General features: G+C 36.6%; 1 protein-coding gene across 2 annotated transcripts in view; it reads left to right on the top strand.

Annotated features, from left to right (window-relative positions):
• Nucleotides 1-6,572, top strand: part of asxl3.S (ASXL transcriptional regulator 3 S homeolog) — a 68,167-nt gene extending 61,595 nt beyond the window's left edge. For both annotated transcript variants that reach the window (XM_018223690.2, XM_018223691.2), the window contains one exon: nucleotides 1,205-6,572. In XM_018223690.2, the coding sequence (XP_018079179.1) occupies nucleotides 1,205-4,669 (3,465 nt within the window). In that variant the 3' untranslated portion in view covers nucleotides 4,670-6,572. The remainder of the gene's footprint in view (nucleotides 1-1,204) is intronic.
• The last annotated feature ends 8,767 nt before the right edge of the window (nucleotides 6,573-15,339 follow it).

Raw genomic sequence — 15,339 nt, forward strand, 5'->3', positions numbered from 1 at the left:
CAAGAATGACTGGGTTGACACCCAGTGTCTGTAAGATATGAGCATTAAAAGTCCTATTCTTCACTGTATTCTCTAAATGCCTATATACTTTTTTCCTTTTTTTTTTGATGCTAAATCAGGATTTCATGCTGTCTTATTTATAAAAACTAATAGCTGCATCAATTCTTCAAAATGTGTTCAACCCATTTAATGGGTCATTAAGGAGCATTAGCACCTGTCTAGATTCTTGCTCCCTGAGGCAGGGAGAAAGTATTTGGATTGTTCTTTTCCTTGCAGGAACAATTCTTGTGCCTCTTCTGTCTGCCCCAAAAAGGTATATGCACTTTATTTTTTAAGTTATATTAATAAAGACCATTTAGGGGCAATTTTAAAGTTTCATTTCCAAATCTCCATCCCACCTGTAAATGATATTTACTCTATTGAGTTATTTTGCATTTTTTTCCTTTTATTTGGAAGGCATTATAACTAAAACACTAACCCTTTCTAATGTTCAGAATGATTTTTTACCATGCTATTTATACAATATTTATAGAAGTGTCCCATATCCTATTTATTATGGTATCCAAATCACAACTCAAAATTGTTTTAGAAATAGAATTCATTTTGGAATTTACTTTATTTGCTATTTTATATTGTAGGAGACCTTTCCAGTGTTTTCAGTGGGATCTGAGACCCACCCTGGGACCCATTTTAGGGTCCCCACTGTTAGGTTAAGAATCTCTGTATTATGAAATTTAGCTATAGAGATGACTCTTCTGGTGGAATAAAACTGCCACATCAGGATCTGGACGCAGTCCACAAGTTGTTTATGAATGCCTCTTTCTGCAACATTTTTTGAAAGTTACACATTACATTCTGCTTTATATTGAGCCTCAAGGCAGATGGAGCACTAGTTTAGATGGATAAATGTAGTGAATCCATGGGATATCAGTTAAGGTGTCAATCATCAGTACTTATCAGATGCGTTGCATGGACTTCATTTTCAACCCAGCTTCATTTGTATATGAATGCAGACATATTCCTTTTAATGATCACTGCAAGTAAATATAGTAATCAGTCGCAAGATTGTTTGTATTATGCAGGTAGCATAAAAATAACACATTACAGCTATCCCACCATTACTTAAAAATGTATTTAGAGATCTGTATTTCTGTACATTTTCAAACTACGATTGATTAAAATTTTGTTTTTTCACTTGTCCCAGATTCAGCTTTCGAAAATTGGACCCCCATTCATTATTAAAAGCCAACCTGCTCCAAAACTTGAGTCAAAAGTTTCCTCAAGTGCACCTACAAGTGGAGGGAGGAACACTGGTGCAAGAACCCTTGCTGATATTAAAGCAAGAGCACAACAAGCCAGGGCACAAAGAGAAGCAGCTGCTGCAGCTGCTGTAGCGGCGGCTGCAAGCATTGTTTCTGGTGGTGTTGGAAGTCCATCTGAAAGTAGCAAGACTAGGACACTTGCCCATATTAAGGAACAAACCAAGGCCAAACTTTTTGTAAAGCATCAGGCAAAAGTCAATCTACAGCAGTCAAGTAAAGAGGGAAAAATAAAAGAGAGCCATACAGTCACAGACCTGCCATTGTCTTCTGATGGAAAGATTGAAAGTTCCACTGGGGTTATCATCATTAATCCAAACTGCAAATCTCCCAACAGTAAGAGCGCCTTACATCGAGAGCTGCCGTCTACATTACAGAAATCGCTTAGTAATGCATCACTATCTGAAACAGATTCTGATGTTTCTGTTTACAGTTCCAGTGAAAACATCCATGTGCCACATTCCAGTGACAAAACAATCACATCTACCTCCAATGAAAATTGTGGTGTCTCAAAGCATTTTGATAACAACACAGGTCCTGTCTCTGTGTGCATCTCTGTTGACTCTTCTATTTCAAATACGCTTGAGAAATCGTCAGTTCTGATGGGTGTTGATAATGAAAACACTACAACTGTACACTGTGTTCTAAACTCTACTCCGCAAACTAACATTCCTAGTATGGGTGTTGTACCAGGATGCTCCAATGATACTAGCAGCCCAGCCTCCACTTTAAATTCCACTACATCTAAATCTACAGATGATATGAGAGTGCCAGTATCAATCATTAATGTTAATCATTACACCTCTGTGCCAGTTACAGCCATTGGAAATAGTATGCTAAATCCTTCCCTTTGTAGCCCTTTGCTTATTTCCCTAAACTCCACAATGAGCACAGGCAACAGGTATTCTGAGAAATTGGAACTATCAGGTTGTGAAAAAGAAAATGACACTAAAGTATGCAGTTCAATTAATAGATTGTCAAGCCAAGAGGATACTATCTTCAGTTCACTTGATAGATCTCGGGTTCCTTTATTTGCCAACAACAGGAGAACTTTAAGCTCTGATTCCAACCAGATTAACACTGATAATTTAGATAAAAATTTGTGTAGTATTGTATCAGATTTCCACAGTAATGCTCTGCCTGCCACTTCATCACAAGCTTCAACAAATCGTTCTATACCATGCAAAGTGATTGTTGATCATTGTACAACTCCAAATTCATCTTTCCCTTTCATTGCTGAAAATTCAGAAAGCTGCGCTGATCCACAGAACAGTCGGGAAAGAGCAGAACTTTCAATGCAAAATAAAGCATGCCCACAAGTATCTGTTATAAGCAGACAAGAAAGCCTTCCTTCTGAGTCTTCTGAACACAGTTCTTTCACAAACATTTCTTATAAGCTACCAAGAGATGAAAGGAACACCTCTTGCACAAACCATTTGAAAAACAGTTATTCACCAGAAGAATCTGTTGCTTGTCGGGAAAAGTTTAATGAGCAGTTGAAGTGTCCTTCTTTGAATGGTGGTGAAGATAATATCCCTAACTTAGCGTATATATCCAATAATAGAATATGCTGGAATGATAAAGATAAATCTGTTGGCAACCTTTTAAATATTAGTAAGCGCATTGGGTACGCAGGAGAAAACATTCTAGCCAGTGTCAAGAGTGAACCTGACAGTTATCATCAAATGAGAAAAGTCAGCGCTCTGAGCTCAGTACCAAGCATCCCTGTATCAATAAAATTAGAAGCAAGCGAATCAACCAAGTGCTTTGGAAATGATGGATATGCATGTCAAAATACTCTTTCTCAAACTGCTGACTTAGACATGGGTGCACAGTCCTCAGATATGCCTGTCACTGTTTCTAGAGATGAACCTTTATCTTTGACAACAGATAACTTGAAAAGAGTAACAAATACAGGAAGTTCCAGCTGTCGTCTTTCATCTGTTGAAGCAAATAACCCATTAGTAACACAATTACTGCAAGGCAACTTACCCTTGGAAAAAGTTTTGCCACAGCCTCGGTTAGGAACCAAACTAGAAATTAGTAGGCTCCCTCTGCAAGCTACCTCTCTGTATAAGGCTTCTGATAGAACTGCTTCTGAAAAACCATGCTCTCCAACACCAGACAGTAAAGGGTACTCTTTAACTCCTCTGCAAATGAGGAAACGTGAAAGCCATCCTAAAAAGAGGATGGTGAGAACTGTAGGAGAACATGCTCAAATTAAATGTGAGTCTGGAAAATTTTCAGTGGATGTTGATCCGGCCTTGTCTTCTTGTATGATGGGTTCTATTGTGAATTCACTAGTGCAAGGCCAGGGTTTCAAACAGGAGTGGATGAACAAGCAGTCAGTTCAAACCAGCATTGCTCACAGCCCAGAGATCAAACAGCAGAATAGGCCATTGCCTTCATGTAGCTTTGAGCAGAACTTCTATAATGTTGAAAAAAATGGCAGCTATCAACCAGAAGCTAGTACCTCACATAGGCAGCATTTTTACCAAATGCCAATGACTCAGAGAGGGTCAGCTGCTTCAGTGTATTTACCGCAAGGTTCTGTCAAAGCCCAACCCAGTGGCAATTCTTTTGCTTTTAATAGGCATCCCGAACAGAAGGCTTTGGCAGAAGTCAACGCGCAACCTCTTCCTCTCAGAATAAGCAATGCTTATTCACCAAATCTTCACGTTAAAGAAGCTGATGACCTTGGCAACCCTTTACAAACATTACAACATAAATTCTTAGTACATACTCCTCTATCTAATTCAGAAGTCCCCTCTGATCAAAAACAACCAGCAGTTGTTATGGAAAGCACTAAAAGACTTAGTTGGTCTCAACCTATAAGCAATATAAAGTCTGAGCCCAACTCTTATGAGGATGGTTTAAATAACAACTGTGAACTGACCATGAAACAAGCTTCCTATGAACAGAATGAAGTCAAAGAACAGTTAAAAGCATTTGCCTTGAAAAATTCAGACTTTTCTTCCTATTTACTTTCTGAGCCACAAAAGCCTTTTTCTCAGTTCACTGCACAGAAAGTACAAACACAACAGCAGCAGCAGGGTGGGAGTTATACGGCAATTCACTTTGGTAGCACAAGCTTTAAAAGAGCAGCATCTGCTATTGAAAAATCTATTGGAATTTTAGGGAGCAATGTTAAATCTGCCTCTGGACTGAGCAGCCAGAACACTTCAATCCCTGTACAGAATTTTGCTGACAGCAGCAGTGCAGATGAACTGGAACTCAAATGCTCCTGCAGGCTGAAAGCCATGATTGTGTGCAAAGGCTGTGGGGCCTTTTGCCATGATGACTGCATAGGACCTTCAAAACTATGTGTAGCGTGTTTAGTTGTACGATAGGAAAAGAATCATGGTTGGAGCATCCCTTAACTTTTACCGCCAAAATGGCTGCGCCAAAAGCAGTAACATTATATCCCATGTTATTTTATGTAAGTTAATTTTGTTGCAACCAGATATTTTCAGTGTTAATTTGTTGTTCTGTGTTTTTAAGGGGAGAGTTTTTCTCTATCTTGTTGCCCCCACTTATTTATTCATAAACTTTTAACTGTATTAACTCAATTTGTGAGTTCTGAAAGCACTACATTATGCATTATGTGTATACAGTGTGCAAGTGGAGCTGTTCGAAGACAATTTGCTATACCATTGTGAAGCTGGACTGCAGTGTACAACCATTCTACAATATACATGTGAACTGGCATGTAATTCATTTTACAATGATCCCTCTTGCCTATCTTAGCTTTTCTTTCCTTTATCTTAACTTTACATATTTAGTATGCTGATTAGCCAACTCATAAATGGGGTGTTAAATATGCTTGCACAGCAAGATATCTGCTTACACAAACCTAAAGTTTACAGGAAATTTCCACATAAAGATTTTGTTTTGTGGGTGTCTGAGAACTTAAAATGCCAATTAGTAAGTAGCCACAGTATCAATGGGGGATTGAACAAATGCAAAGTGGAGATGTCCTAATGATTTTGGTTGTGTGTGAATGTTGAAATGCTACATTTTCCAGCTATTTTTTATCCATCTTTTATTTATAGCTGCTATAAACGACATTTCGAAAAGCCACATAGGGTTGATTAGTGTAACCAGTTCTCAGGGCACATGGCTTTCCCATAGTGCTGACAATACATTAGTAAAAATAAAAAATAGAACCTAGTCATTTATTTGTTTGCACCTGAGATTGAGACTAGAACAAAGTAACGTAGTGCCAAATTCTCAGTTTCTGTTAAATATTAATGTTGAAAAAAAAAAAACATTGATTGATGTAAAATATTCAACTGAATGAAGGACTGAACTGCAAAGTGCACTTCAACATTTTATGAGGGCAAGCCTGCTCAATGTCATGATTGCTAAACCATTAGCTAACGCAAAAGTTATTTTTAGTGGCAACATTTGCATTTCAAGGGTGTCCTTGGTTGAGGGCAAGAAAAAAACCCCACATCTCAAATACTAAAGATATTTAAATAGATTCCATAATTAGCAGTTTTTTAATATGATTTCTTCTGAACATACTTTTACATTGGTTCAGGTGCTTTCAATTGCTTACCATAGTAGAGTTGGAGAATCTAATAGACTTTCTCTGTGGGGCATAATACATTTTAATTCTTTCTTTTGCTTGTCACGCCCCCATTGCAATTTCTGGATTGCAGATAAGAATTTATAAGCATTAAAAAATGTATAAGCTATTGATCTCTAAAATGTTAAGCCTTTATATGGGATCCACTAAATTTACGTGTTTAGAATTACTATGGGCTTACAAACATAAGATCTGCTGCTATAGATATTTGTTACTGGTGTGACAGAATCAGGAACAAATGCATGTAATAACAATTTTTTGTTCGTTTTCTATTTAAGAAAAACAGCATTGGCATTTTATCACTTTGCACCAAAATACGGTGAAAATAGGCCATTTTACATTTTAGTGAGCAATGATCCATAAAGTGCTTATTTCTAATGAAGTATTTTTTTAATTACATTTTTTTTTCATTTAAAACTGACTCAAAATAGTTTACATCTAAATATTTAAATAGCCAATTTCAACAATTTAGGATTTAAAGAGACTTGAAAAGCTCAACAAAACCACACAAAAATAACTGTTGCAGTGTAGAAGCATGAAGACACACTGATATTTTTCCTAGTGACTTAGAGTCTGTATATATGATGCCAACAATGTTAGGGACTTATAATCATATTTGAAGGGGAATATATAACATTTACCAATTCTGAACCTTGTAGAGCCAAACCCTTATACACGTTTTGACTACAGTGTGTGGTTTGTTAAAATAAATAGTTATGTCATTTTAGTAGGAACCACAGGCAGCCAAGAAAAAAGAATCAAATAAAGCAAGCTCCAGTTGAAAACCCCATAACCTTCTAATTTAAATGCCATTTCTGATAACTGTGACTTAGGGTCAGGGCACATGCTCAGATTTGGGGAGATTAGTTGCCCGTCGTATGAGCGAATTTCTCCAGTTTCGATTTGCCGGAAAATTTGCGAAACAGCGAAAAATATGCGAAATTTGGATGCCGGTGACATTTCCGACGCTGGCGACAATTCTGATGCTGGAGACAATTTCGACGCCCAAAAAAATATATTTTGACGTGGAAATTCACTGAATTTGAGCCTGGCGAATAAATTCGCCCATCGACAAATCTCCTCTTCTTTGCAGCAACTAATCTCCCTGATTAGCTAGAATGTACAATGTAAATCGCCGGCAGAATGGCACTCAGATCACTTCATTTTCCGAAGTCGCCCAAAGTTTCCTTGTGAGGCAACTTTGGGCGACTTCGGAAAATGAAGCTGCCTCACGAGGAAAGTTGGATAGCACCGGTCAAGAGCATATGCCCCTGGCATTTTATAAGTAATAGAAACTACCTTTAAATAAGATAGCTATCTATATATCAAGCATTTGATGTAACATAAAAATTATTAAAATATTTTGTTTTCACTTAAAGTTTTCACTTTAATTTCTGGCCATTATCTTAACAATTTTGTATATGACTTTCAAATATGTTTTATATTCCTTTGGTAGTATTTCAGTGTAAGCTGAAAACTAAATAGGAAGAGTACCAGGGAAAGCTTGCCCTCGGCATCTGATGTGCTTATTTTTGAAGTGAGAATGTTTTTGCTACTTGCAATGTTTAGGAATTTCGTATATCACGTAATAAAAGAAGTGAACAGAATAATAATTTGTAAGAATTAGTTAATCACAATATAATAATGTCCATTAGACATTTGGAAGACCAGATTGAAGGTGGTGGCAGCAAAATAATTATTACATATACTGCATACTAGCACAATTCAATGTTTTTCAATTGGTGGTTTTACTCCATTATTCTGTTTGTGCCATTTATTACATTCCTGTTCTATTTGGAGATGACTTAGGGGCTGTTATTTGCTACTTTTGAGTGCTTGCAGTACTGCTGTCTTCTATTATGGACTATAGAGAAAGACAAACATATAATAACATCTGAAGAGGTTTTTAAAACGTATTCATTTTTTCCTTATCTTTATTAATGGTTTTTCCCACATGTTCACCCAGTCCAGGTGAATTTGGCCAGTGCACATGTTACACTAAAAGAATCTGTACATGATGATGTAGGCATTAACTTGGAGGTCGTACATGGTCAAGGAAAGGCAGTTACAAAAACTTCAGTTTCCCCATTTGTTTGTCTACTGGGAACAATGTATATTTATATTAAAGAATAAGCGAGCCTTTTATTTTAAAATAACTAAAACAACCCCCAAACATACATGTCTCCCAACATTTAATATGATGTCTATCCTTTGAACAGGAAGTTGGTCAGGGATCTGTCTGTAGAGCATTCCTGGTTGCTTTTCATTGGAGCAGGAGGCAGCAGTCATGCACAGTAGACAGCTCGTGATTTACATTGCAAGGTTTATCTTCTATGTCATTTTAGGGGAGTTTTTGTTAGGGATTTTAAAGTAAAGGGTTTACTAATTCTTTAACGTGACCATGACCTACAAAGTGAAGTTTAACATGAAAGGAAGGAAAATTCCACTCCCAAATACCAGCTTGGTAAAACTTGCCTTGTCAGGTGGCTTCATGGACTGTTTAAAGGAAAGGGCCTGGAAAGGCAAAATTGGCTACTTATTGACCAGGTAAGCCAATAACATTGTCATGAATGCTCGGGTTTCATTTTAGCCAAATTAAAATGGCTTTTTCTTCAGTACCGTTTTATTAAACATTGGTAAATGTTTCAGTTGTGGTTTTAGATTGGTTGTGTTGCTTATATTTAAGTATGGCAGATCTTGTTTTATGAGCAGGTGCCGTGTGCCTCATAGGTCCATGTCCGAAAGGATTTTTAACATTTTTTTTATCACAGTTTGAGATGTTTGCAAGTTTTAAGAAGGTTATTTAAGGATCCCCATGTCTACCAGTAATCAGAAGAGACCCCATGGCCATTTCTTTCAGAAGACTAGGCAGTATGTCGAAAGCAAGCCTATTCTAGCCAAACCTATTTGGAGAATGTGCTATATTTATTTTCACTGAAACTAAGAGGCAGATTTACCAATATTCACATTAAAGCTTTTACTTGAATGTTCAAGTTTTCAAAACTCGTTTGTAAAAATTTGCCATCTAAAAGCTGACGAGTTCATGTAGTAGTCAGTTGGAGTTCTAGGAAAAATGTGAGCAATTTTTTTTTTTTTTAAATAACGTTTTTAGAAATGGTAGACCATTTGAAAATGAGGATTCGTACACATTCAAGTTTGGGGAGTTTTCAAGTTTTTTTTTTAATTAAAAAAAATTCAAATTCTCAAATTTTTAGAGCTTTCAACAAATAGGAAAACCACACATTTTTTGAGATTCATACCTTAAAAAAAATGTTGCAAGTTCAAAAAAAAAAAAAAAATCTTATAAAAATTTCAAATTTTTTCTAGGACAATTTACGTGACTTCTACATGCTTTTAGATGCTGAAGTTTACATCTGAGATTTTTTAGCTTAATATTAAGTTTAAGCGGAAAAAAAAAGCCACTCAAATCATGGTAAAAAGCCAAATTTGAATGTTGATAAATAATCCCTTAAATGGCAGTGGCATTAACAGCGCTTTATACATTTGTAGTGCTAAGCTGACATCATGTGGTGGTGCGGAGTTGTGGTGTACTGTACAATGCAATGCAATTTCTACATTCTATATTCATTCCAATATTAAATTATATTATACGACACATTCCTATAAAAATGATAGGATAGTGTCCATATCAAGGAGGTACATATAACTCAGACAGGCAGACGGCACTTCTGGAATGTGGTTTATTAGGGTTGCTGCTGTTAGACACCTAACGCGTTTCGGGAATGTATCCCTTAATCAATGAGCCTATGATTAAGGGATACATTCCGAAACGCGTTAGGTGTCTAACAGCAGCAACCCTAATAAACCACATTCCAGAAGTGCCGTCTGCCTGTCTGAGTTATATGTACCTACAGTGGGGACACTGTCGACTGAGCACCTGGAGGAGGGGATGTTCGGTGAGCTGAAGTGGTCTTTATTTTTGTCTTATCTGCATATCAAGGAGGTGCTGCACGCCGTATATTATCAACTTAAAGCCGCCCCCAGCCCTGCAAACCTTCCTTAACCCGACCCTCTGACATAGCTAACAGATCTTCTGCATTGCTTCAGTGACGCTGGACTGTGGTCCTTCCATTGACTGCAGTCCTGTTTTCATTTGTAATTAGCCTATTGAAGGATCCTGCTGCCCCCAGCCCAGTGTTGCTGAAACAACAGAGAAGATCATTTAGGGGGTGATCATTAATGAAGGTTTGCAGGGCTGGGGGCAGCTTTGGGGGACTTTTAGTTGAAAATATTCGGCGTGCAGCAGCTCCTAGATATGGACACATCACTATGATTTTTATAGGAACATGTTGGTATCGCTTTAAAGTTGTTGCCTATTAAAATCCTTAATTTACAAGAAGTTTATATTTAATAATAATATATCCGTATAATTTGCTCTGTATTTTCTAACATTGCACATTTTAGGAGTAATGAGAAATTATTGCATGCCATTTACTGTCTAGTAGTAGAATTCCATTATTCATGACATCATACAGGCAAGATAATAATTTTTTTTCCTTCTTCCATCTTACTGGGCAAACTTTGCATTGCCATCAATCAGACCTCACAATGCTTTCTTAACATAATGCCCATGTCCTTGGGTGCAGAAGCAGAATTTCCTATCTCGGATTTCCAAGATTAAACTATTAAATGAAATTTAAAAAAAAAACAGAATGGAGGAATACATTATTTGAATAAGAAATGGTTATTCTGGGGATTTTTGCAAAAATTTATGTATTTTGAATCGTTCTGGTCCACTTCTTTTTCCTAAATTTATCAATAAAATGGAAAGTACTGTCTAACTTATTGCATGGAACATTCCTTCTATATTTATATATATATATAGCAGTGGGAACTGCCATATTGCTTACGACAGAGCAGGAATCCTTGGCATAACATCACATGCTGTGCTTTACCACTAGAGTTTTATGTACAGTTTTTGATGAGACAAGCACTATAGCAGTTCATATTGTACAAATGCAAATATGCAAGAAAAAAAGGAATGTCTCTAACAGAATAATGTTACCCTTTTACTTATTAAAAGGGCATCATTTACTTTTACAATTAAAATGGCACTGTTAACACTTCATTGTCAAGATTTCACAATGCAAAACCAACAACCATTCTATTTCACATGTAAGAGAAAAAAAAGCTGCTTATTTTATCAATGTCTGGCTTTGTATTATATTTAATAGTAAGTGTATAGTTAAGTTGAAAAATGATTCATTTTGTGTTCAGAAAAGGCTTCACTTTGTTGCCATTTTTGTACCAATGTTACATATTCCCCTTTGCAAAAAAAAAAACTGGTAGAAATTTTCTTTCAACACAGCATTTTAATGTATTTTTTTTGTTTGTTTTTTGCAGTATTTATGAATGTTTACAAATTTCCTATAATTGCTTCATTATGAGAAGTATTCTACGGCTATACATTTTAAGTTTGTAAGTTTCTGCAAGAATATGCTGGCGCTTTGTAGCAAAGCATTAGGAATGAGCAAAGCAAACTTTCCCGACTAACCTGGCTCATCGTAAGGGATATGTTTAGTGAATGTGAGTGAGTTGCCCAACTTCTGGTAAGCCTTACTTTAAAACCAGTTAAACATTAAGGGCCTGGGCAGTGATGCCATACAAATATGGAAGCAGCAAATTTGCCCCTTTTTTTTGTACCAAAGAACTAGTTCTCACACTACAGTATCTTATTGCTCTAATTTGGTCAGTCATTGTTCACTTATTTTTCAAAGCTACTTCTGTCTTCTTTGTTCTCGTCCATTGCTATCTGACTAAAATGTGATGCAATCATGTTATTACCTTAACAACAAAAAACCTGACAGTATTTTATTTAGATATCAGGGATCATGCTTTTCCAATGGTGCTTTTTCTTTTTGTTCTGTTACTGGTTCTCAAACATGATGCCGAAAATAAACAACTGCTCATAATGCATATGACTTCTTCACAAGTTTCTCATATTATTTCTTTTCTTCATCTTCCATCAACAAAAAATGATGGGCTTCTGTATAAAATATTCAGAAGAAAATAAAGAAATTAAAATATGAATCTTTGTTTTTGTTCGCTATTAATGTCCAAATCTTTCTTACAGTGGCAGATGGATAAACCAGGTATGACATTAAAAATGTAGATTATTTTTCTGTTTAAATAAAACATTTAAACTTATTTTAGTTAATATGTTACAGTTGACGGTCAGCTTTGGTATTTGTTGGCATTGAAAGATATGTTTTTTTTTAATACAGCATACAAAGTATCTGGATAGAGAACTGGCTAACACATAGACTATAAAGAGTGGTGGTAAATTGAAAATTTTCTAATTGGAGCAGTGTTGTTAGTGGAGTACCACAGGGCTCTGTACTAGGTCCCTTGCTTTTCAACATGTTTATTAATGACCTGGAGGTGGGCATTGAAAGTACTGTTTCTATTTTTGCAGATGATACTAAATTGTGCAGAACTATAGGTTCCATGCAGGATGCTGCCACTTTGCAGAGTGAATTGTCTAAATTGGAAAACTGGGCAGCAAACTGGAAAATGAGGTTCAATGTTGATAAATGCAAGGTCATGGCAAAAATAATATAAATGCAAGTTATACACTAAATGGCAGTTTGTTGGGAGTTTCCTTAAATTAGAAGGATCTAGGGGACTTTGTAGATAACAAGTTGTCTAATTCTGGGCAGTGTCATTCTGTGGCTACTAAAGCAAATAAAGTTCTGTCTTGCATAAAAAAGGGCATTAACTCAAGAGATGAAAACATAATTATGCCTCTTTTCAGGTCCCTGGTAAGGCCTCATCTGGAGTATGCAGTTCAGTTTTGGACTCCAGTCCTTAAAGGAGAAGGAAAGGTTAAAACTAAGTAAGCCTTATCAAAAAGGTCCATCTAAATATACCAGTAAACCCCCAAAGTAATGGTGCTCTGAGTCCCCTGTCAAAAGAAACACTGCAGTTCTTTCCTTCTATTGTGTACTCATGGGCTTCTGTATCAGACTTCCTGCCTTCAGCTTAAACCTCCTTGCCCTGGGCAAGAGCATGCTCAGTTTGCTCCTCTTCCCCCCCCCCCTCCCTTCTCTGCTGTAATCTGAGCCCAGAGCAGGGAGAGACTCAGGCAGGAAGTGATGTCACACCATGTTAATACTGCAGCTCCTATCCTAAACAAACAAAGAGTTTCTAGAGCTTTTTACTCAGGTATGGTAAAGCATTCTACAGAATAAATATAGCATTCTAGCTTGCAGTATTGCAGCTAATCTATTGGCAATCAAATGCCTCCGTAGCTTTCCTTCTCCTTTAAGAAGGATATAAATGAGCTGGAGAAAGTGCAGAGACATGCAACTAAACTGGTTAGGGATAGAAGACTTATGAGGGTAGACTGTCATGGTTGGGGTTGATTCTCTGGGAAAAAAAGGCGCTTGCAAGGGTACATGATTACACTTTACAAGTACATTATAGACAAATAGCAGGGAACCTTTTTACCCATAAAGAGGATCACCACACCAGAGGCCACCCCTTTAATCTAGAGAGCTAAAAAAAGCAGGAAGTTGTGTTCTGTATGTTATGTTAGACATCGGAGTGATATCCCTGCAGTGAGCACCAATCATTTGGTCTTTTGGTGTGCGACCACAATTAATGTATACATGGTCTTGTGGTAACATGGGAGTGGTCAACACTGGCTTCCATTATCGGCCCTCCACCATGAAGGCCAGAAAAATTCCTGGCCCTCTGTACCACAGAAGTTGGACAGCACTGCAGTATATTAATAGCAATTTTGTATTCGGGAAATATCTGGAGCATAGTAAGTAAAAATTTATATTGTAGCACCCTTCTTATCTGATATGTCTATGTATAATAACAGTGCTTTCCAAGCAAATGTTAACATTTTAGCACACTGGCTTTCTACTCTTTATAGTTAATATAGATACAAAATATTTTGGTTTTCCCCATCACAAAAAAGCACAACAGAAGTTATACCTTTACAAATTTTCTTTTCTTTCAAGACTTAGCGGTCCCTTCTTTAGCCTGAGTTTTACAGAATGAAGCTGAAAATACTGAACAAAATATATGTACAGAAACCTATATATACAGTGAATGCCTGGCAGGGAGAAAACCCAGAATCTGGTGATGTCCATGAGTTCAAGACTTCTGGCTGTCATTGGCAGCAAAGGGATTACAACCAAGTATTAGAAATGAACAGATTTGGGTCAGTATTAGGCTAAATCCTTTCCCCAGGATTCAGAGGTTCGCAACATCCTTAGTTCCATGTGTATTATCAAAAAAGGTGTTTAGTAATGTGAAAATTAAACTAGACCCAATTTTAGATTTATTTTACAAATCAGGACATCAATAATCTAGACATTTCTAAATCATAAAATGAGTGAAAGGTATCCTGATGGGACACATTGCACATTGGTTTGTTATTATTTTGTCATTATTTTTTTAGCATGAAATAATCCAACATAAATCTGTGCATGATAAAATCACATCCCAGTTAGTTCAAGTGCCACCATATTTGCTGTGGTCAGGTTTTTTGTGTGTGTGTGTAAAAAAGAAAGAAGGGTATTTTTCTGATCCATAGATGCCATACTTTTCCAGTCTTTGTTCTAATGGTAATATTTTTTTCTGGGTATTATGTGATTGGAGGATCATGCCTTCTGATATTTTTATAACTTTTATGGTGTGCCTCCTTTCAACTTTTTAATATCTATTGGTGAAAAAACGTTCACAATATAGAATACTGAAAAAAGATAGTAGTGTGCTTGTTCATTTACCCAAATTAAAAATATTTTGGATTATTCTAATGGACTGAACTTCCTACTGCCAATGGGAGGGACAAGTAGAGGTTCTTTATAGAACTCTCAGTGGCCAGTTTTGTGCAGATCTCATGATATACTATGGTGATATTATGGTATGCTAGATGCAAAAAAAAAAATTGTCTTCACCTGGCAAGGTCCTACTTGGGACACTGCCTTGAGATGGTCCAATCTAGAACTAAAAATAAACATGTTGCTTTGAGATAGTGGCAAGTGTAGACTGAACATACAATTCTTAGTCTTGGCAGACTTTTGGTTTCTATGCAGTGAAGTAATGATGGGCACTTAGAATAACACTGAAACATTCTCTGTAGAGCTAGAAACTCAGTTTATCAAATGGACATCTGGAACTAGTCGCTTCCAAATTAATCCATTCAATGGCCAGAGTTTGAGGATCCTCTCAAGGTTGGGAGGAGCCTTTGATGATAAATTGCCTTTCTGTTTAGTGATCCCTTCTCTTTGGCCCCTTTCCTTTCAGCATGCTGCTGTATTACAGTGCAGCGCTTTTCATTTGTTGTCCTTTCTTCTCATCTAATCTGCAAAAAGAGACCCATTATGTTTTCTGGAATCTTGTCATACTTTTTGAATCCGTATTACTAAATGTAACTTGACATTATTTGTACAA

The sequence above is a fragment of the Xenopus laevis genome, chromosome 6S, assembly GCF_017654675.1.
Source record: "Xenopus laevis strain J_2021 chromosome 6S, Xenopus_laevis_v10.1, whole genome shotgun sequence".
NCBI classification, from domain to species: Eukaryota; Metazoa; Chordata; class Amphibia; order Anura; family Pipidae; genus Xenopus; species Xenopus laevis.